The following is a 22,577-nucleotide window of genomic DNA, read 5'->3' on the forward strand; positions in this document are numbered from 1 at the left end:
GGCTCATCAGGAGCAATTAAGCCCCCCCCCCCCACCTCTGCAGCCTGCCCAGCCCCCCCGGCAGCACCATCCTGGGCACCCACCACAGGATGGGGGGCTCCCACCTTCCCCTCCCCGCTCTCATCCCCTCCAGGGCACCCCAAAATGGGCTGGGGGGAGAGCTGGGGGGGAGCAGAACCCCTCCCAGGCCTTTCCCAGCAGGGCCAGGGCACAGGCAGGGAGCCCCTGGGGGTGCAGGGACACAGCCCTGGCACGGCCCCCCAGTCACTGCAGGGGGGAGATCTTCAGGGGAATCATGATCCGTGATTCCATGGTCCGGATCAGCGGGACTGGGGAAGGAAAGGAGAGAGAGAGGTGAGGGCAGGAGGTCCCCACAGTGGGATGGGGTACCCAGCACGGGCAGGGGGTCCCCAAAGCGGGTGGGGGTCCCGCTCACCAGTGTAATAAACGTTCTCATCCCAGCCCCTCTTCCTCCAGGCCGCGTTCCTCGTCTCCTCCCGGGACTGCAGATCCCTGTAGGCTGTGGGGAGAGGACGGGGCTGGCACCCTGAGCCCCCCAGCCCAGCCTCCAGGCTGGGGGTGCCCCGGGGGTGACACCCCCTTACCCCAGAGGTGATGCACCACGTAGAGCTCCCCGATCTGGGAGAAGAACCCCCCGACTGCCTCCTGGTTCTCCTGGCGGTATTTAATGGCCCGAGCCCTGCACAAAGCAGGGGACACATGGAGGGGCTGCCCCAGGGGTTCCCCCTTCTCCAGAGGGAGCTTTTCCCACCTTGGATCCCTCCATGCTGGGAAACCAGTGGCTTACCAGTTGTTGCCCCATTCGATCATGGTCCCTGGCTGGAAACAGGGGAGGAAAACCAATCAGAACTCCCCTGCTTGGGGTTTCTTCATCCAGGAGGGAGGAATTTGGGGGGCTGTCCCCCAAAACCTGAGGTATATCAGCCTGAAGACCCCTCCCTGAGGCACGGGGTGACCCCCACCTTCAGCTTGTAGGTCCTCAGCTCGTAGATGTTCGGTCCCTGCCGGGGCTGGGGCTCGTTCCAGAAGCTGAATTCCAGGAGCAGCTGGTTCCTGCGGGACAGCAGCATCCGGCTCCTCTCCTTGCGGAAGTCCAGGTACTCCTGGGGACAGCCCCAGCCGGGGGTTTCGGGGTGGGGGCGACACGGGCCAGGGGTATTGGGCACAGGGGTCTCGCCCCCACCCCGGTGGTACCTTGTTCTGCCGGAGCTTGCTCATGCAGTCCATGAGCGCCGGGTACCCGCCCGAGAAGCGCCACAGGTGCACTGCAAAGAGGGTTTTGGGGGTGGGGAAGAGGAGCAGCACCCCAAAATCCTACCAACATCTCTGCCTTCGGAAGTGGAGGCAACGGGATCTGCCACCTGCCCTCACCTGCCTGGTCCTGCTCGCCATACCACGTGTTCCAGTTGCCCACCAGGTCACAGGGGTAGTCGGGATCCGAGTGGAGCTTGGGCAGCACCTCCTCTCTGTGGGGGCACAGAGGGGGGCAGTGGGGTGGGGGGGCAGCACCCCAAAACCCTCCCAGTGCCCCTCTTTGCCCTCCCAGGGTTTGCCCAAACAGGATCTGGAGCAGCTTTGGGGCTGCATCCATTTCACAGCGAGGGAAACTGAGGCACGGCACAGGGACACGGACCCACCCAGGAGCCCCGGGAGCCCTGCACGAGCCCTCCCACCCCTCTCACTCCAGAGCAGCACCCCAACATCCCGCTGGGATGCTGGGAAGCCCCCTCAGTGTGCTCACGTCAGCTTGTTGTAGGCTTCCAGGCACTCCGGCTTCACGTTGTGAACTGCAGGGACAGGAGAGGGGCTGGGAAGGGGGGAAGGAAGGGGAAGGATCCAGGAATGGGGGTCCCAGTGGGTGAGGAGGGGCAGCAGAGCGGGGTGCCCGCCTTCTTCCCGGCAGGAGCACTCACACTGGATCTTGTAGAGGTTGCTGGTCTCCTTCTTGGAGAGGAGGTTGGAATGCGCGTCCTTGCGCGGATCCACCTTGTGCACGAAGAGGGAGCGGAACCAGCTGCCCTCGGCATCCCTGGAGTACCCCCTGAGGGACAGCAGGGCAGAGGAGACACCGGGAATGACCGGGAATGACCAGGAATAACCAGCTGGACAGCAAAATGGGATCCAGAGGCCTCACTGCCAGTCCTGCGGGCAGCTACCTCCGTTGTCCGGCTTCCGGGGGGCCCTGGGACTTCACCGGCTTCTGCTCAGTTCATACTGGGAGCCCTGTCCCAGTTCTAGGGTGGGTCTGTCCCTAGTGCCAGTCTGTCCCCCTGAATCCAGATGGATCCCAGAATCCAGAGGGATTTTGGCCATGCTGCCCCAACAGAGCAAGGGCGCTGCTGTGGGGGTGTGGGACACGGGGGGCAGCCCCATGGGAGCCCCCTCAGCCCCAAGGGCCACTCCAGTGGCAGTGACCCCTCCATGGGCAAGGGGACATGGGGCAATGGGGGCATCCATAGGATCCCCTTTACCCAGGGGCTGCTCCAGTGGTGGTGACCCCTCCGTGGGCAAGGGGACAAGGGGACATGGGGCGACGGGAGCAGCCCCCCAGCCTGTCGCCCGGGGTCCCCCATCAGCCCCAGAGGTGGCTCCGGTGCCCCGGCGAAGGTCGGGTCCTCCCCAGGGTAGTGGCGGGGGGGGAACGGGGCCCCTCGGCCCCGGGTCCGAGCTGCGGCCGGACCTTTGTCCCCAGTGAGGCAACGACCGTGGGGCCACTCCGGGGGCCGCCCGCGGGGTCCGGGAGGGCCGCGGGGTCCGGGGAGGGCTCAGGGGGCTCAAGGACGGGGTTGCGGGGTCTTCGCCCGGGGGGATGCGGGGAGCGGGGGGGGATGCAGGGTCCGGAGGGGGTGAGGGGTCCAGGAGGGGATCAGGGTAGCGGGGTGTGGGTGTCCCGACCCGGGGGGATGCAGGGTCCGGAGTCCGGGAAGGATGCAGGGTCCAGGGGGAGGATCAGGGGAGCGGGGTGCGGGGGTCCCCTCCCGGGGCGCTGCGGGAAGCGGGGGGGATGCGGGGGCAAGGGTAGGGATCAGGGGTCTCAGAGGCGGGGATACGGGTATCCCGGGCCGGGGGAATGCGGGATCCGGAAGGGATGTGGAGCCCGGGGGGAATGCGGGGTCCGGGGGGGTGGGGATCGGAGGGCTCAGGGGAGCGGGGTGCGGGAGGATGCGAAGAGCGGGGGAGATCTGGGCCTCAAGGCCTCAGAGGTGGGGTCTCAACCGGGGGGCATGCGGGGAGCAGGAGGGATGCGGGGTCCTGGGGAGATGCAGAGTCCACGGCGGGAGGATGCGGGGTGTCCCCGCCGGGGGAGATGCGGGGAGCGGGGTGGACGCAGAGTCCGGGGTAGGATGAGGGTTCCGGGGATGCCGCGGGGGCTCTCAGGGCGGGGGGTCCAGGGGTCCCCGCCCGGGGGGCCCCCACTCACCGCGCGCCCCGCGGGGCCGCGCCCGCGCCCCCGCCCCGCAGCCGCCGCAGCGCCGCGCTCCCGCCGCGCGCTCCCGCCGCCATCTTCCGCACCGGGGCGGGGCCGCGCGCGGCGCGTGCCCACCGGGCCCCGCCCCCTCGGCCCGGCCCCGCCCCCTCAGAAGCTGGCCTGCAGCAGCGTGATCCTGATTGGCCGCCCGGCCGCGCCTTCGCGCGCCCAGCCACGCCCCCCCGCCCCCGCCCGCCGCCGCCGCGACGCGTCATTGGATGCCGGCGCGGGGGCGGTGCCCGCGGGTCCGGCGGCGCTCGGCAGCCAATCAGAAGAGGCAGTTGGAGAAGCCGGTGGCTGATTGGTCCCGATGTCTCGCTCCGGCGCTGCTCCGGGGGGGCGGGGCTTCTGCGGGTTCCGCCCTGGGGAGGCGGGGTCAGAACGGGCGGGGCCGAGGGGGCGTGGCCGAGGGGGCGTGGCCGGGTCTCACCTGCGGGCGCGGGCTCGGGGCGTCCCCGTGGCCCCCCCCCCGTGTCCCCGGTCCTGGGGGGACACCCCCGCGTCGGGGGCTCCTCCTGGGCTTGGGGCACCTGAGGAAAGCCACAGGGAGCGCTGCTCCGGCGTCCCCAGAGCCGCTCCTGCCCCAGACCCCCCTCTCTGCCCAGAGTCCCCTCCCTCTGCCCCATAGCCCCCCCATTTTGCCCCATAACCCCCTCCCACCCCATAGATCTGCGCCACAATCACCCCAGTACTTGCCTCCCCTCTATTCCCCCCGCCCAGTACAAGTCCCAATGCCCCCCCCTCCCCAGATCTCACCTCGCCGGGGGGCAGTGGAGGCACTGGGGGGCAGCGAGGAGGGGGCACGGGTGGGCTCCCCAGCCCCCGACCCGGGGAGTGTGTGGGCAATGGGGGTGAGGCGGGACCTGTGCTCCGGACTTCCCGGGGTGTCTGCAGGGAGAGGGAGCGGGGGGAGCTGGGAAGTGGGGAGAAAACAGGGGTTAAAGGGTTAACTGCCCCCAAGTGACCCCCACCCCAGATTCCTCAAACCCTCTCTGACCCTCACAAAGCCTCCAACCTCCTCCTGCAGCCTGGGATCCCCCAAACTCCTCAGTACCCTGGCCCCCTGTGCCCCCCGCCATGGACCCAGGCCCCCCGTGCCCCGCTCACCCGGGCAGGGCCAGTGATCCCGACGCCCCCCGGTGCCCCCCGTGCCCCGCTCACCCGGGCAGGGCCAGTGATCCCGACGCCCCCCGGTGCCCCCCGTGCCCCGCTCACCCGGGCAGGGCCGATGCCCCCCGGCGCAGGGCGCAGACCCAGGCGTGCAGCTCCTCGGGGGTCTCAGCCCCCAGGCAGTAGGTTCGCATCCCGGGATGTTCAGCCTGGGAATGGGGGATCCTTGGTAGGCGGGGCTCAGGTATCCGGGTCCCATGCTCCCCACCCAGGGCACCCCCGGATCCCGGCACCCAGGGGGCCGGGGCTGACCGTGAAGAGGAACTGGGGGGCTCGGGGGGCGCGAGGGGCGGGGGGCAGGACGCGGATCTCGTAGCCGGGCAGGGGGAGGCCGCCCCGCACTTGCTGCTCGCTGCTGTCTGGGGGACAGAGGAGGGGTCACAGTGGGGGCACCAGAACCCCCCTCTGCACCCCGATCTCTCCAGTACCATCAGGGAGAGGCCGGGGAGCTGCTCTGAGTCCCACCGGGTGCCCCCAAGCCTCCCGGAGCCCTCCAGAACTTGGAACCCCACCAAGGATCTCTTCAAGCCCCCAGGGACCTCCAGTGGCCCAGGGACCCCCGATCCTGGCGGGATCCCTGATCCAGCCAGAGACCCCCCCAATCCCCCAGAATTCCCAATGCTCCAGAGACCCCAATTCCCGGGGGATCCCTGACTCCCCCAGACACCCCCAAATGCCCCAGCGATCCTAGATCCCACTGGAATCCCTGACCTCCCTAGGGACCTCCAACACCCCAGGGACCCCCCAGTCCCCCAGGATTCCTGGTCCTCCAAGGACCGCCCAACATCCCAGGAACCCTGAGCCCCTCGGGAATCCCCAATGAGTCAGGGACACCCCGGGGATCGCTGACCCGCCAGGGACCCCAGGTCACCCAAGACCCCCCTCACCCCCAGGTCCCCACGCCCTCCGGGTGTCTCCAGAGCCCCTCGGCCCCCCTCACCCCGGTAGTAGTAGAGGCAGAGATCCACCAGTACAAACCAGCGGCGCTTCCAGAGCCGCAGCCCCGAGCTGTCCTGAGAGGCGGGGAGGGGGAAGGGGGACAGGGGCTGAGCCCCCGCAGCCCATCACCCCCCCCCGGGACCCTCAATCCCTTCTGATCCCCCCGGGACTCCCTGCCATGCCAGACCCCCAAACCCCATAATCCCCCCCGCACCCTCTTCCATCCGAGACCCCATAACCACCCCACACTGCCCAGTCTGACCAAGTGTCTCCGACATCCCCAAACCCCCCAAACCCCATAACCCTCCCTCACCACCTCAGATCCCCCCAACCCCCTCTGACCCCCCCCAAGATCCATATCCACCCCCAGGACCCCCTGACACTCTAAACCCCCCCAACCCTGTACACCCTCCAGCTCCTCCCCACCACCCCAGGTACCCCCAAATCCCACAAGCCCCCCAGAACTCCCCACCTCAAACCCCATACACGCCCTGAATTCCCTCCCCAGCCCTCCCCGCGCCCCCCGCCTCACCTGCTTGTGCAGCCAGCCCTGCATGGCGGGGGGGGTGCGGGGGTCTCTCCGCAGCGCCTGCTCCCCCTTTCCAAAGGCGTGGACCCTCGGCACGGGCCGGCAGGGCTGGGCAGGGGGGTCACCCATGGCAGGAGGCCAAGAAAGGCCCCCCCAGCGCCCCCCTACCCCAATTTATCTTTGTACCCCACAATGCCCCCCCAGCTGCCCAGGGCTCCCCCCTTGTGCCCCATAAGTCCCTATGGAGCCTTGGGCTCCCCAAACCCCCCAGTGCTCCACGTGCCCCCCTCGAGTTCCCGTGGGTGCCCAGGGCTCCCCAAGAACCCCTCCCAACCCCTACAACCCCCCCAAGCCCCGCCGTGGTTCCCCAGTTTCCCCCCTCATGTCCCCCACCCCTTTCGCCCACCTGGCTGCGGGGGCCGGCGGGGGCGGGGTCCCGGCGGGCGAGGTCGTCGCTTTCTGCCATGGGGAGTCCTGCGGGGGGGTCCCCGTCAATGTTCCCATTGTCCCCGCGGGGACAGAGGCCCCGTTCTTCCCGCTGCGGAGGCGGGGGCCGCTCCTGGACGCCCGGGTCCCCCCCGGGGGTGTCGGAGGAGCTTCTCAGCTCCCGCTGGTCCCTTCCCTCTCTTACTCCTGCCCGGTTCGGGTCGGCCTCGTTCCCCCGTGCTGGTCCCAGTTCCCGTCCCAGTAACCCCGAACTGGTTCCAGTTCCCGTCCCGTTACTCCATGCTGATCCCAGTTCCTGTCTCGTTATCCCCGTGAAGGTCCATTTTCCGTCCCAGTATCCCTGAACCCCTCCGTCCCAATTCCCACGCCGTAATCCCCGTGCTGGTCCCAGTTCCCGTCCCAGTATCCATAAACTGGTCCCAGCTCCCGTCCTAGTAACCCTGAACTGATCCCAGTCCCGTCCCATTATCCCCGTGCTGGATTCGGCTTCCGTCCCACTAACTCTGAGCGGATCCCAGTTTCTGTCCCATTCCCAGCACGTTATCCCACACCGATGGGGGTCGCAGTCCCTCCCCTTGCCCTGGTGACGGGTCCCTGTCACCGTCCCATCATCCCAGCGCCGGTCCCAGTTCCATTACCGCAGCTGGCTCTGCTCCCAGCCCTGTCCCGTGTCCCGGTATTGGTGCCAGTCCCGTCCCGTTGCCCCGCGCTGGTCCCAGCCGCAGTCCCAGTCCCGGTCCTGCCCCGTGTCCCCGCCCGCTCCGGGCACTGGTCCCAGGCTCTGCCCCCACCCACGAGCCCGGACACCCGGGTCCCCCCGGGACCGCGTGGGCCCCCTCGCCCTGGCAACCACCGAGGGGCAGCCCCCCGCGTCCCGCGTCACCCAGGGAACCCCGGTGTGCGGGGACACCCTCGGCCCTGGGGACACCCGTGACACGGGGTCACCCCGCGGCCGCGGGGACAACGGGGGCAGCGGAGACACCTCAAGGACCTCACGGACCCACAAACCCCGCTCATCTCAGGGATCCCTGACACCCCGAGGACCCCTTATACCCCACGGACTCTGGCCACCTCCGGACACCTCCGGACACCCCCAGACCCCTGACACCCCCACGGACCACTGACAGCCACGGACTCCGGGCACCCCAGGAATCCTTGGCACCCTACGGACCTCGGACACCCCAGGACCCCGGACACTCCTCGGACTCCTGACACTTCATGGGCCCCAGACATCCCGGGGACCCCGGACTCCCCACAGACCCTGGACACTCCGGGTGACCCCGCGGATCCCGAACACCCCACTGACCCTCCAGAGACCCCGGACTCACCACAGACCGCCCAGAGACGCCGGACATCCCTGGATCCCGGGCACTCCGCGGACTCCTGACACCTCACGGGCCCCGCACACGCCAGGGTCCCCTGCCACCCTCCCGTGTCCCCGTGTCCCCGTGTCCCCGTGTCCCAGTGTCCCCGTGTCCCGGTGTCCCCGTGTCCCCGTGTCCCGGTGTCCCCGTGTCCCCGTGTTCCCGTGTCCCCGTGTTCCCGTGTCCCGGTGTCCCCGTGTTCCCGTGTCCCGGTGGCCCCATGTTCCCGTGTCCCCGTGTTCCCGTGTCCCGGTGTCCCCGTGTCCCCGTGTTCCCGTGTCCCCGTGTTCCCGTGTCCCGGTGTCCCCGTGTCCCCCCGCGCCGGGTCCCGGTGCCCGCCCTCTCCCACGCCCGCGCCTGCAGCGCGCTCCGCCCGACACCAGGGGGCGACATCTCCACGTCCCATCGCTTCCTCCCACCTCCCGTATGGCCCCGCCCCGCCCCGCCCCTTTCATTGAGCGGCGTCCGTTCTACCCAATCAGAGTTGCTTCTACTCCCGCCTCTTCAGTCTTGCCCTTTCTATTGGCTATGCGGCGCGGCGGGGGCGGGCGCACCGCGCGGCGGGGCCAATAGCGTGGCGGGGGGGCGGAGCCGGGCCGCCATGGCGCCGCCGCCGCGCTGACCGCGCCGCGCCGCCATGGCCGGGGCCATCGCGTCCCGCATGAGCTTCAGCTCCCTCAAGCGCAAGCAGCCCAAGACCTTCACCGTGCGCATCGCCACCATGGACGCCGAGATGGAGTTCAGCTGCGAGGTGACGGCCCGCGCGGGCGCGGGGCACGGGGGTCCCGCTGAGGGGGGACGGGCCCCCCCAAACACCCCCACACCCCCTGAGGCGGCCCGGGCCCCCCCTCCCCGTCCCTCCTGACCCTCCGCCGGTTCCCGGGGCCTGCCCTGGGCCAGCAGCGGCCCAGCCTTGTTTTGGTTATAAGTCAGCGTTATCCTGATGTGATCCGGCGTGATTTTGGTTATAATTGGACATTATTCTGGTTGTAATTCGTCTTTACTTCGGTTGTAATTCACCTTTTCTTTGGTTATAATTCGGCTTTATTTTGGTCATAACTTGTCTTTATTGCGGTTGTAATTCAGTGTTATTGTGGGTGTAATTCAGTTGTATCCTGGTTATAGTTTGGCTTTATTTTGGTTATAATTCATCCTTATTATGTGTGTAATTCAGCATTGTTTTGGTCATAAATAGTTTTGGTTTTTTTTCTGGGTCTAATTTGGCTTTATCCTGGGTGTAATTTGGCATTCTGGTTGTAATTCAGTTTATATTTTGGTTATAATTCAGCTTTATTCTGGCAATAATTCATCTTTACTCCAGGTGTTATTTGGCTTCATTCTGGTTATAATTTGGTTGCATTCTGCATATAATTTGGCATTATTCTGGTTAGAATTCAGCCTGTACTTTGACTATAATCCAGAGTTTCTCTGGCTATAATTCATCTTGATCCTGGTTATAATTCAGCTTTATTCTCATTACAATCCAGCTTCATTTGGGCTCTAATCCAGTGCTGTCCTGCCATCCCAGCCCAAGCCACCACTACACAGTGGCTGTCACAGGGCTCGAGGAATCTCAGTGTCAAGGCTTGAATCCACAGGAATCCAACTCCCAAGTGCTCTGCAAACACCCGAGGACAGAATTTTGGCATTTTCCTAACTTCTTAGCTCACCATGATGCTGAGGGATGCTCCAGGGGGTTGGGTCTGGCTTTTCTCTGCTAATTTCCCTTTTTTGGGCCCTTGGAACTTGTAAAACATTCTCCCAGGGTGTTACTGCCAAACCCCGGGATCTGCTCTGCTTTTCCTGCTTTTTCAGCTGATCCAGAGGGATTGGCCACACAGGCATTGAAACCATCTCTCCCCACTTCAACCTCTTCATTTAACAGTTTATATTTCATTAGCCTGACCCAAACCCTGACGGAATCCCAGCACCCATCAGCCAAGGGGTGTTTGTCATCACCAATTCCCTTGCTCTGGAAATCTCTTGTCAGCCCTGAAGAACTTCCTGCTTTTCCTAGGGATTCAGGATTTGCTCTAGACAGCCATGTGAGCTTCCCACTTCCAGCAGAGCACAAGTGTCCTGGCTCTGTTTTTCCTGCTTTCCCGAGGCTGCAGCAATAACTGGGGCTGGAAAGTAAATAATTACTCATTTCAGTGGTGTGGCCGCGTGTCATTTCCCCTTGGGATCAGGGGCTTTGTGCAGTGGTGAGGCAGCGCTCCCGTGGGATTTGGCTGTGGGACTTGAGCATCATCAATTGAGTTTTCTGGGGGAGGTTCCTGCCAAAAGAACTTGTTGCTGCAGATAGACTTCTGCAGCTGCAGGGAGCTCAGGAGCTGCTGCGAGTGTGGCCCTGCCGAGGGCTCCTGGGCCATGATGGGGCTGGTGCTGGAGGGATGCAGAGGGAATTCAGGCCTCATCCTTCAGCACGGGGTGTTGGAGCAGGAGGGAGGGAAGTGGTCGGATGTAGGTGGGTGATGTTTCACACCTTGCAGGTGAGGAGTGAGTTTTCAGAGAATCATGGAATGGGTCAGGTGGGAAGGGACCTTAAAGCTCATCTTGTTCTGCCCCCTGCCATGGCAGGGACACCTTCCACTGTCCCAGGCTGCTCCAAGCCCCATCCAGCCTGGCCTTGGACACTGCCAGGGATCCAGGGGCAGCCACAGCTGCTCTGGGAATTCCATCCCAGCCCCTTCCCACCCTCCCAGGGAAAAATTCCTTCCCAATATCCCACCTATCCCTGCCCTCTGGCACTGGGAAGCCATTCCCTGTGTCCTGTCCCTCCAGGTCCTTGTCCCCAGTCTCTCTCCAGCTCTGCTGGAGCCCCTTTAGGCCCTGGAAGGGGCTCTGAGGTCTCCCTGGAGCCTTCTCTTCTCCAGGTGAGCATCCCCTGATCTCCCAGCCTGGCTCCAGAGCAGAGGGGCTCCAGCCCTTGGAGCAGCTCCGTGGCCTCCTGGGCTTGCTCCAAGCCCAGGGCAGCCCAGCTTGAGGTGTGAGTTTTATCCAGGCTCTATCTGAGCAGTCCAGCTCCCTGGCTGGGTCTCTGTCCCTGTTTTTATGTTGTCCTTGGGAGGCTCCTTGTTTTGCGGACTCTGCAGAAACATCCACTGGGTGGATCAGATGGATCAGACACACCTCGAGTCTCTGGGATTGGGAAGGTGGCCCAGGGAAGGGTTTGGCTTGCTCCACACCCACAGTGAGACCTGGAGCGTGGAGTGGAGTTTGCACACTCCTGAAAGTCAGTGGGGTAGGAGAGTTGATTTTTGGGAAAGACTGTGCTCCTCCCTGGAGGAATCAGGCCCCTATCCCAAGCTGTGCCGGGAGAAGAGTGAGCAGCACTGTTGAGCCAAGTATCTGTGTGCCTTGAGGTGTCTTTGAGCAGGATGGAGAGCTGCTGACCCCAGCAGGAGGTTGGGAGAGGGAAATCTGCCTCACAAACACTTGAGAGGATCAGTGGAAGGACGTGCAGTGGGAATCCTGCAGTTTGGGGGCTCTTGAGATGTGTTTTTGTGGCCTGTGAGTGGCACCTGCTGCTGACAGGGACAGAGAGCTGCTGATCTGTTGGATGTCTGGAGTTGATCTTCCATGATCCCTGGGGATTCCTTCCAGCTCAGGACATTCCATGATTCTGTGACCCAGCTGACTCACCTTCTTTCTCAGTGTTAATTTTTCAGTCTGCTCCCTAGAAATCCCCAGCCATGCATTTTAAGGGATTAAACCTGCTTTGCATCTGTTTATTCTGCAGTTGATGGCTCTAAATTGAGCCTAAATCTAAAATAATTCCTAGAAATGAAATCTTAGTCTTTCTAACACGGTGATGGAGATTAATAATCACGGTTGGGGTTTCACTTTAAAGACTTAAAATTTGTTTGGGGAAATCTTGGAGGCACGAAGTGAGTGTCTTCCTTTTGTTACTTCCATCACAGAGGTTTGAGCTGTACCTAATTAATTGATAACATCTGGAGGAAGGGTAGACATTTGCATAGCTCTTCAATCCCTGTGCTAAAGCAGCCCCAGCTGCCTCACCTTCCTGAGAACCTCAGCCATATGGAAGCCTCTTTCCTGTGAGGGTGGGCAGGCCCTGGCACAGGGTGCCCAGAGCAGCTGTGGCTGCCCCTGGATCCCTGGCAGTGTCCAAGGCCAGGCTGGACATTGGGGCTTGGAGCAGCCTGGGACAGTGGGAGGTGTCCCTGCCCATGGCAGGGGTGGAACAAGATGGACTTTAAGGTCCCTTCCCACCCAAACCATTCCCTGATCCATTCAATAATGAAAACCCCAGGGTATTTTTGAGTCCGCATCCAAAGCACTGTTTATCCCGTCCCTCGAGTGGGATGGCAAAGGTGTGGTGCAGCTGGTGTCAGGTTGGTCTCACCCTGTCCCATGTGCAGTTTTTCCCCTCTAAGGACCAAGTTCCCTGGCTGATGGGAGAACCCACCCATCTTTCCTTTGGCCTCGTGGGTGTCTTTGCCAATTTCTTCCTCTTGCAGTGCTCAGTCCCATTATCGTCTCTCCACCTCAGAGCCACGGCCTGTTTTCCAAAGGGTGTGTTTTTTCTTTATCCTTTTCTGTTGTGTTTGTGATCTTGGGCTTGAATCCTGCAGGGATGGTCACTCCATCAAGGTGCAGCTCGCTGCCCAGCTGCTTCCCAACCTTAATCCTTTGGCGTCTTAAAAATGAGTTGGGAAAGCTTTACAGCCAGCCTGGAGAAACAGCTTAAGTGTTCAAGCAGTGAGAAGAGGCAGGTTTGTGCTGATGTATTTGCTGGTCTAAACATGCATTCCATTATTGCTTCAGTGCTTAAGCTGTTCCTCTCTGTCCAGAGGATAATCCTGGTTGGAAGGGATCTTTATTTTAGCCCAGTGCCCCACTCGGTGCAGAGCCAGTTGGATGAGGTTGGATGTAAAGCCCTTGTAAGTAGAAGAGTCCTGATTTCGGGCACGTGCGGCCGAGTGCTGTCCCTTTGTCACCAGACACAGGGAGTTGAGTAGCTGAGCTGCAAAGCTCATCCTCTGGAACAGGAACAACTGAGGATTTGGTGGTGGAAATCTGGGTGGAAATGAGTTTTTGAGGAAGAGCTGGTGCAGTAAATCCAAGCTGGGTTTTGAGCTCTGTCCAGTCACTGCACCAAAATAAAAAAGCAGGAGGAGGAAATCAGGGAGCAGAGTGCCCTCAGCTTCTTTCTGCATTGCAGGATACTTGGAAGGGCGTTTATAAAAATCCATACATTCCCAGTTTCAGGCAGCAGCTCGTGGTGCTGGTAGGGGCAGTGACCTCTTGATGCTGCAAAGCTTCTGCCAGCGGGCACAGACTTAACAGGAAGAGACCAGTCTGTGTGCAGGAGCAGCTGTTTTAAAAAGCTGAGAGAAATAATCCCCCTCAGCTACAACATGATCCTCAATAAATTGTTGGGATACCAGCTGTCAAGTCAGTGTTTGGTTCCTCCATGTGCCTGTGTGTCCTGATCCTGTGCCAGCACTCAGGAGCACGTGCTGCTCTCTTTAAATCTGAGACACAGCAGGTAAGGGCTGTTTCCTCACTCATGTCTTGGAGGGGTTTATGCCCCAAAACCTCAGAATTTCTAGTTCACACCAGTGATGTTTGGGAGTTAATGTTTTGGAGGTGCCTTGCTTGATGCAGTTCATTCCCTTAATCTGTGCTCGTAACTTATGGACATGGATCCTCTTTGGCTTTGCTGCCTCACCCTGCACCTGAAAAATTCTCTGCATCCTCTGTTCCCCTCACAGCCTCTTCTAAGCCAGTTGGAAACTTCTGTTACTTCTCTCCAAAGACTATTCAAAACTGCTGTCAATCCCCAGACTCTGTTAATTAATCCAGAGATGTGTTGATGCTGAGGGGAAGGAGGGAGGGCATTTGGGACAGTAAATCTTTCTCTTTTGGTGTGTAGACTCCACTTTTGATGCTCTTTAATACCTCTTTTTTTTTTTTTTTCTTTGTACAGGCAGTGTCTTTCGAGTAGGTGGTTTTTGAAATTAAAGGTACTTGAACAGGGAAGCAGCCCTGGGAATAATCTCCTTACTTGGAGCACTGGTAGGGAATCACACAGCCCTTGAAATGGGAAGAGAGGCATTTAACCTGGCTTCACTCCAAGGTGAACCGCTGGCTGCCCCTCTCCTGCCCGGGTGAGCTGTCTGTGTTTGGAGCTCAGCAGTGGGTAAGGGTTCATCAGAGCAGGTCAGGCTGGTGCTGAAACACCCTGTGTCCATCAGCAATCAACTCCTGCATGGAGGAAGGGCTTGGGGCTGTCGCTTCCCTGGGCAGGGAGCAGTGTTGGACTGCAGGTGTGTAAGTGCAGCACACAGACAGCTCTGGCTGATGTTACAGCTCTGTGCATCCTTCACAGAGCTCCCTGCAGGATCAAAATCCTCCTTTCATCCTCTTGGAGCTTCTTGCTCCGCACCGAGCTGCTGTGTGACCCCGTAACTCTTCACCTCTGTGGGCCCAACTTACAGGGCAAGGTGAGGCTTTGGAACATGGAACCATGGAATGGTTTGGATTGGAAGGGGCCTTAAAGCTCATCCAGTTCCATCTTCTGCCATAGGCAGGGACACCTTCAACTATCCCAGGTTGCTGCAAGCCCCATCCAGCCTGGCCTTGGACACTTCCAGGGATCCAGGGGCAGCCACAGCCTCAATCTGTGCTTACAGGGAACAATTCCTTCCCAATATCCCACCTATCCCTGCCCTCTGGCAGTGGGAAGCCATTCCCCCTTGTCCTGACCCTCCATCCCTTGTCCCACGTCCCTCTCCAGCTTAGGAAGGTGCTGGAAGGCACCTGAGGTCTCCATAAACTAGGTGAACCCCCTCAGCTCTCCCAGCCTGGCTCCAGAGCAGAGGGAGCCCTTGGAGCATCTCCGTGGCCTCCTCTGGACTGGCTCCAGCAGCTCCAGGTCCTTGCTGTGCTGGGCCCCTGGAGCTGGAGGCAGCTCTGCAGGTGGGGTCTCACCTGAGGGGGGCAGAGGGCACGTTGTCACCAGTTGTTGTCCCCTGCCTCTCCCTGGCTCTGTCTGGTCACAGCCGCCTGCTCTCCGTGTTCCCGCTCCGTCTCTGTCTCGGGCAGACACCACGGAACGTGCTTGGCTGCACCATCTGCATCCTCACGCCTGGGCGCGTTTTTGGCCTCCTCGGTGGTTAACAGAAATAGGTTTTAATTAAAAGCTCATTATCGAGTTGTCGTGTAGCATTAGTAAATAAAAATAACTTTTACAGCCCTGCCTTGTGACTCAGTAAGTGGCAATTGAAAATATTTGACATCACTTTATTTTAAAAAAAATGGACGAATGTTACATTTTTGATTCCCTGTTTGCTCCAAATGGGCTTTAAATCTAAATAAATGGTTGTCTGTGGCACTCTGGTTATCATTCAGGTCCAGAAGGAGAAATAAGTGTGGTCTGCAGTCTCAAAATCATCTCCATTTCAGTTGTAGACTGTTGTGGGCATCTCCTATGGGACGGGGTTTTGGAATAGCTGCAGCCTGTATCCATTTCCTCATTCCTGGGTGGTTGGTGGAGGGATGCTCTGCTCAGGCCCAGCTCTCTCCCTTCTGCCATCGCCACCCCTGTTTCAGTGAAGAGGTGTCATGTTCTCTTGTTAAAATTTGATTCTAAACAGGAATAACTTCACTCTGTGGAAGCTGAGCACTTTTTCCTGGGGCTCAGTCCCCTTTTCCCAGCAATCCTTTGGCTGTCGTGTCACAGCAGGGGCTCTTGCCTCTCTTCTCATCCCTAGCACAGAGCTAACACCTAATAAAATGATCTGCAAAGCATAAAGCCATTTTCTGTGTTATTTGCAGGTAAATTGGTGCAGTGAAATCCTCTGTAAATGTGAGTCATTTCTGCAAGGTCGAGCATTAACCTCGTCCCGTGGGTGAGGTGTGCAGGGACCGCTGCCATGGGCTTCCCTGGGAAGCAGCTAAGCTTTGGTGTCCTCTGCTCACTTGTTTGTGCCCTTATTGCCCAGCCTGATCCCAGGAAGAGCTGAAGCTCTGGGGGTTTGTGTTTGTGATGAGGAGAAGGTGAGATCTTCATCTGCTCCCCCTGTGCAGAGCCAGGTTCTGTCCCCTGGAGTTTGGGCAGCTCCCTGTTGTCCCGGGAGAGCCTCTTGTGTGAGGAACCTAAATATGAAATTAAACCCATCCCTCTTGCTTCCCCTTCACCACATTTGACACTGTTGGAAGGAAAGCGTCAGCCCGACAATTTTTTGGGAATCTCTTTTCTGTGTAGACCCCTTGCTCAACCCTCTCCATGCAGGATGGTTGCACCCCCTTGTCCCTTGCTGCCCATTTTATAGAATCATGGAATATCCTGAGCTGGAAGGGACCTGCAAGGATCATCGAGTCCCACTCCTGGCCCTACCCAGACACCCTAAAAACCCCAGCCTGGGCATCCCTGGCAGCGCTGTCCAAACGCTCCTGGAGCTCTGGCAGCCTCGGGGCCGTGCCCATTCCCTGGGGAGCCTGGGCAGTGCCCAGCAGCCTCTGGGGGAAGAACCTTTCCCTGCACTCAAACCTAAACCTCTTGACAGCTCCATTCCCTAGCTTGCCCTCCCTCCTTGTCACCCCCTGATGAGGGGACCAGACAACCCTTCTGCTCATTTTTGGAGCTACTTTATCGACTTGGGAGCTGAGGAGCAGTTGTGAAACTTGACAGAGAGGTTATGCTCCGAAATAAATCGCGCAGTTGGCTGCAAGTTGGAAATGACTCCCAGTGCGGGTTAATAAATAATGCAAACCCTGTTAATAGATGCCAAATGCGCCATCTCTGCCGGAGAAAAAGATGATGCCAATAATCTGGACTGGAAATACTCTGTTCTAGCCATTGGCTGCAGAGTTTTAAGTGTTTAGTGCTGTTAATATAAAATGCTTTGCTGATAGATTGTAACAGCTCTGTGCTTAGTAAAGAACACAAACAGCTCGGTGGAATAACAGCCTGTTCATAAAGCACCTCGTTCCCGTGTCCCTTTGGCGACTCCTGAATCCCTGCAGCCACCCGTGCTGTGATCCTGCTAATGGGAAAGGAGCTGCAAATGTCAGAGGTGATGCCTGCAGCACAGGGAGGATGCTGGAGTGACGCATCCTGCTCTGTCCTGACGGTCACATTGAGGTTATCGTGATGTAGCTTTTTGCTGGGAGATAGAGCTTTGTTACAGCATCGTGCCAGCCACCCCAGCATACGGCTGAGAAGGTTTTTTTCTGCTCTGAGCTTTTTAGTTTTGCTTGCAGGAGCTCAGAATGGCTTGTAAAATCATCTTTGTGCTTCAGGTGTCACTTGAGTGCCATGCAGGGAATAGCATGACAGGCACAGGATGGATGGGAATGGCCAGCCTGTCCTGGCTGTCCACCAGGCTCCCTGGACAGCAGCTCACTCCATTCCCTCATGCCCTTGTGGGGCTTTTTTTTTAGTAGTTTACAACCACAAAATGTGGCAGTTAATGATACAAAGCCTGTAAAGTATGGGTGAGGAGGGCTGAGGTCCTGGATCTCTGTAAAGCAGTTGGAGTTCAGCTGTCAAAAGATGCCACTTGAATGCAGATTGTTATTGTAAGTACCGAGGTGTGGAGGGAAATCATGTCTGTTGGAATAAAGGTGGCTGCTGATCATCGATATATTTAATGAAGGTAATTCAGCGCAGTTGGGGAGGATCTGTGCTCTGTTACGGCTGGAGTCTTGAGCATTGTGCAGGAATGTTAAATGTCTATTCCTGCCACCACAGAAACGCATGGTGACAAAGCGCTGGTGTAAAATGCAGCAGCAGAAGCCTCACTTAAAATACAGCCCCTTAAAGGGGAACTTGTGAAAAAGGAGAGAGAGTTTTTAGTGCAGGTAGATAATGATAGGAGAAGGGGGAATGGTTTTAAACTAAAAGGGGAGAGATTTAGATTAGGTGTAAGGAAGAAATCCAGCTGTGAGACCCTGGCATGAGATCTCCAGAGAAGCTGTGGCTGCCCCTGGATCCCTGGAAGTGTCCAAGGTCAGGTTGGATGGGGCTTGGTGGAAGGCGTCCCTGCCAATGGCAGGGGTGGAACTGAATGATCTTTAAGGTCCCTTCCCACCCAAACCATTCCAAATTCCCATAACCAGGTTAAAAACGCAGGGGTGAAAAACACACAAAGCTCCTGCTTTGATCCTCACTGCCGCTCTTCCAAACAACTGGTGGTTTGTGTTTTGAGAGGAAACCTTTGGGTCCTGTCAGCTCTTGGGCATAGTTTGGGTACCTGAGGTGGTTTGGTGAGGGGTCACAGGCAGTGGAAATTCCTGGTTAAACGCACTGATCCCATGGGATGTGGAGCGATGTCCCAGGAGCGGCACTGCGTGACCAGCAGGCAGGAGCCTGTCCTGGGAAGGTTTGGTGCAGGCACTGCTGTGCTGAGACTGAAATACAGTCTTAGAGAAGGAAAAACAGCCCATAATGCTTTATACAAAGCAGTTTAGTGAAGAAATAGCCTTTTGCTGGCAGCCTGCTTTTATGTGCCTGCAAAAATGGTACCAAATAGCTCTTTTAATGGGCCTCACTCTGTTTTGTCTGAGCCCTCGAATTAACCTCCCACTTAAAATCATAGTCAGGAAAAGATCTTCTGCAGTCTGAGCCATCCTGTGCCGAGCTGGAGCCCATCCCGGGGGCTGGAGGGTAGTGAAATGTGTGAAATTAGGGGGGTTATAATTACAGCACTGCCAAACTTGCTCCTCCTGGCGTTTTGACCCCGAAGTGTTGACAGCGCCCGATCCGAATCGCGGCGAGCAGTCTGGAGGTGGTGTTTTTCGGGAGGGTGGCATCAGCTTTGTCCTATTCCGGGACTGTCAGCGTGTGTGTCTGTGCTCTCTGGGAAGGGGGAGAGCAGTGACAGAGTCATTACTGAAAGGCAGAGCTTGGTGATGAGCTGGGCCTGGCTGCGCCCACAAGGCGGCAGTGGGTGACAGCGGGAGCGGCCCCGGCATTAATATTGATGTGTCCAGGTGGCTCCGGGATTGAGTTGTAGTGACAAGAGAGTGCTCGAGATCTGTTTGCCCAAGGGCTTTGGAGTAATGGCCGTATGTCTCGGTCCGGCAATTGTTTTCAGCCTGCAGATGGAAGACCGAAGTGTCTTTGGCATATTAGATTCATGTGGTTTATGTCCCTCTTCACCTCTCTGCCTCCCAACACCTCCTGCTTTTATGAGCAAACTTCAGGAGCATCATGGATGCAGCTGCAGGATTGCTCGAAGGACACGGTCCTTGAGCAGGACCAATTTTCTCTGCTCCTGAGCTGCTTTTGTCACCAACATTTTCAGCAGAAAATGCAGTTTGACTCTATCAAAATGTGCTCCCAGAGAACCGCTGACTTCAGTGGTAATGCTGGGGATTTTTGAGCTCTCTTTCCCTTCTATCTGTGCAGGGTCAGAGGCTCTGGATGGACACGCTCCGTGCGTGGATTGTGGCACTGCTGACTTTGTGCTGCTCTCTCTGAACCCCTGGTGTTGATGGTGGTGCTTGTGCAGAGCTTCCTGGGCCTTTAGGGAGACACGTTAAAGCCACCAAGGGGCAGCTCAAAGGGATTTTATTCTCTGCTGGCAACAGGCAGGAACCTAAACACATCAGGAGCCTAAACGTGAGCTCAACAAGAGCCTAAATGAACCCTTAGGTTCCCAGGGCAAGAAACCGAAGCTTTGCAGTGTCATTTTTTGGAAAAGGGGGGAAATCACATCTCAGTTTCCTACTGAGGGAGGAGCTGGTGATCTGCAGATGAGATCAGATGGAAGGAGGTAACGTGTGCCTCCTTAGGATGTTTTTGTGTCTGTACCAGATGCCTGCGCAGGGGGGTTAAAGCTGACCTTGTGAGGTGAAAAGAGTGCCTTTGGTTGAACAGAGAGAAGTTCTGAAATCCATCTTTACAACTCTGCTTCCTGTTTGCTCTCTGGCAGGTGAAGTGGAAAGGGAAGGACCTGTTTGATCTGGTGTGCAGGACACTGGGACTCCGGGAGACCTGGTTCTTCGGGCTCCAGTACACGATCAAGGACACGGTGGCTTGGCTCAAAATGGACAAGAAGGTTGGAACCAAAGTTCACAAAATCCCAGAATGGTTTGGGTTGGACGGGACCCTAAAGCTCGTCTCGTTCCAACCCCTTGCCATGGACAGGGATATTTCCCTTGAGAGGTTTTGTGGGATGACAAAGGAGAATGTCCTTTCTGAATGCCCGAGGTTGTGTGGTGGGTGAACTGGAATAGATGTACTTAAATCCCATCCCCGTGGCATCTGGGGGTGTCAGACCAGGAAAAGCTGGCAGAGATGCCCCATCCCAGCATCTGTGCACACCGAATCCCCTGGAGACATTTTGGGAGACAGCCGTGCTGGGGTGCTGCGCTTGGGGGTGACTGCAAAGCAAATGAAACCTAAAACTCTCTTTTTTGTGCCCCTGAACACAAAACCATCAGCAGAAAAGTGGAGTTGCCTCTTGTTTGGTTGTTGAGAAATACAGAGAGCTTGAGAGGAGGAAAAACAGTAAAAAGGAGATGGGGATAAGGGAGGAAATACCTCCCAAATATGTGGGGGGTGGGTTTTGGAGGTGTCAGACGTGGCTCTGTTCGCATCCAAAGGATGTAACGCTACAACCAGATGGTCACGGACACTGAGGGAAGTCTCACCTCTCCTGCTGAGGTTTTAAACCACCATTTAACTGGGCAGTACAAGAGAAAGGTGGTGAGAAACACCACTAAAATAAATCCAGTGCAGGGGAACAAGGAGAAGGTCGAGTGGTGGCGCAGCAGGATCCAGCCTCGCTCCGCAAGGACCGGGAGAGGCAACAAGCACATGGCAGATCAGGATCAACCTTCCCTGTCTCATTTCTCATGCTGTTTGTTTCTGCCTTTTTTTGTTCCCTTGCATCATTAGGAGTGTCAGAAATGTTTGTTTTCTTTTTTTAACTACAGTGTCTGAACTATTTAGGTCTGCTCTAGATGTCTAAAAGTGTCTGACAAAAGATGTGCTGATCTGAACAGAAGGGAGCTAGGTCTTGTCTTGAAGAAACCAAATGGCTTTTGTATCCCACAGGTCCTGGATCATGATGTCCCCACAGAGGAGCCCAAAACCTTTCACTTCCTGGCCAAATTTTATCCTGAGAACGCAGAGGAGGAACTGGTCCAGGAAATCACCCAGCACTTGTTCTTCCTGCAGGTGGGAGTCAATATGGTGTTATCCAACCTGAGGGAGAGGGAGCCAGGATGAACAGAAGGTTCCAGGGTCAGAGAGTTGGTCAGCAGAGTGTGCTCCACATCCTTATGTTCACATCTCTCCAAAGGGATGTGTCTTCAGCAACAAAAACTTCCTAAAATAGGTGAAGGATGGTTTTTGTGGAGGAAGCAGTCTGCCCAGACTGGCAGACCTCTGAACTGGCAGTCAGGACTGATGAGGTGATCCATAATATCCATAGGTGGTGGCTCTGGGACATGAATCTGTCAGCCAAGGGCTCGTGTCCCTCTGCAGAGTATGGGATGAGCTGTGCTGAGGGGTGGCAGCTGCCTTTGGACGTGATGGCATCGTTGTGTGGAGTAGGGAGTTTCATCCTGGAGAGCAGAGTGCAGCCAGCCCGTTCCCAGGCTGTACAGCAAAGTTCACCTCCTCACGAAACAGCCTCCAGGTAACTGGAGCAGAGGAAAATCCCAGCAGCTCAGCTCTCTGATGGAAAAACAGAGGAGAAGGGGCAACCTCACGGTCCCACCTGCCCCAGGAACTCCTGCCCTTCAGCTAAGCATTTGGGAACTGTGATGAACACGTCTTGGTTGGGTTTTTATATTTAAATTACTCTGCAAAACTTTGTGTCCTGAGAAATCAATTCAGCTGATGATGTGGCAGTGCTGCATGGCTGGTAACAAGGAGCTGCTATCACAGGAGTTCTCTTTCAGAGACATGATCAATTTTCCGCCACAAAATCCATTTTCTGACACATTTTTCCTCTGAAGAGTTGTGTCAAGCACAGTTACAGGGAATAGAGAACTCCTAGACAGACCTATGGGTATTCACTGGGATGCTTCAGCTGCTCTGTGGCTGTTAATTTGAAGATAAATGATAAAAATTTTTTAAAAGTCACTCATTCTTATGTTCCTTACACTGAAGTCGAGGCAACCTGAATTTGGGAATACCACTGCAGCCTGGAGGGTGTCCTGCCCTTTCCAAGTGAGCCCACCAGCCATTTGATGCTCCTCACTCTTCCAAAGTCCATCTTTTTTCTCCAGAGCCAAAAGTGTTCTAAATGCAAAGTATTGCTGTTAATTTCCAAGCTTTGTCTCGTGCACTGGTGTCCCTGTAGGGTTATTTCTAAATGCCTCATTTGCCAGGAGCTTTATCCACGGTGAGGAGAAATGCTGTTGGCATCTTTGAGAAGGAAAATCAGAGAGGAAAAGCCATTCAAGCTGCATTTTCTAAATGCAGACCATGACTTTGCTGCTGGGATTTCTGTGCTGAGAGGAGCCTGGGCTCCTGAATGCATTTGGGAAACAGGAGCACATCTAAGCTTGTAAACTCTCCTGTTTTTATCTTGATGCAGCAGAATATCTGCTGTGATTATGTTGTACCCAACTTTGAGGACTCAAAGCACGTTATAAATTCAAATTGATGTTCCTGCATCTCTTACAATCCATCTAAGCCTCCCAGGAA

General features: G+C 57.6%; 3 protein-coding genes across 6 annotated transcripts in view; 1 reads left to right on the forward strand and 2 right to left on the reverse strand.

Annotated features, from left to right (window-relative positions):
• Positions 1 to 19: 19 nt before the first annotated feature.
• On the reverse strand, positions 20 to 3,525 carry NIPSNAP1 (nipsnap homolog 1). Its single transcript, XM_048322742.1, has 10 exons — positions 3,443 to 3,525; positions 1,935 to 2,062; positions 1,763 to 1,808; positions 1,393 to 1,487; positions 1,216 to 1,286; positions 984 to 1,124; positions 809 to 840; positions 606 to 700; positions 437 to 520; positions 20 to 329 (listed from the first exon to the last, which is right to left on the reverse strand). The coding sequence occupies exons 1-10, from the start codon at positions 3,523 to 3,525 to the stop codon at positions 265 to 267; spliced, it is 840 nt and encodes a 279-aa protein (XP_048178699.1). The 3' UTR covers positions 20 to 264.
• A 73-nt stretch (positions 3,526 to 3,598) lies between these two features.
• Positions 3,599 to 7,440, reverse strand: LOC125335490 (pleckstrin homology domain-containing family A member 4-like). Its single transcript, XM_048323160.1, has 9 exons — positions 7,214 to 7,440; positions 6,535 to 6,602; positions 6,132 to 6,236; positions 5,601 to 5,673; positions 4,945 to 5,019; positions 4,706 to 4,907; positions 4,247 to 4,403; positions 3,921 to 4,020; positions 3,599 to 3,852 (listed from the first exon to the last, which is right to left on the reverse strand). Exons 2-9 carry the CDS (start codon positions 6,592 to 6,594, stop codon positions 3,599 to 3,601), a joined length of 1,026 nt encoding a protein of 341 aa, XP_048179117.1. The 5' UTR covers positions 6,595 to 6,602; positions 7,214 to 7,440.
• Positions 7,441 to 8,530: 1,090 nt separating this feature from the next.
• The window catches only part of NF2 (NF2, moesin-ezrin-radixin like (MERLIN) tumor suppressor), a 47,405-nt gene continuing 33,358 nt past the window's right edge, over positions 8,531 to 22,577 (forward strand). For all 4 annotated transcript variants that reach the window (XM_048322758.1, XM_048322756.1, XM_048322759.1 and 1 more), the window contains exons 1-3: positions 8,531 to 8,690; positions 19,849 to 19,974; positions 20,976 to 21,098. In XM_048322758.1, coding sequence (XP_048178715.1) covers positions 8,577 to 8,690; positions 19,849 to 19,974; positions 20,976 to 21,098 — 363 coding nt within the window. In that variant the 5' untranslated portion in view covers positions 8,531 to 8,576. The remainder of the gene's footprint in view (positions 8,691 to 19,848; positions 19,975 to 20,975; positions 21,099 to 22,577) is intronic.

Source organism: Corvus hawaiiensis, chromosome 18 (assembly GCF_020740725.1).
Source record: "Corvus hawaiiensis isolate bCorHaw1 chromosome 18, bCorHaw1.pri.cur, whole genome shotgun sequence".
In the NCBI taxonomy this organism is placed as follows: domain Eukaryota; kingdom Metazoa; phylum Chordata; class Aves; order Passeriformes; family Corvidae; genus Corvus; species Corvus hawaiiensis.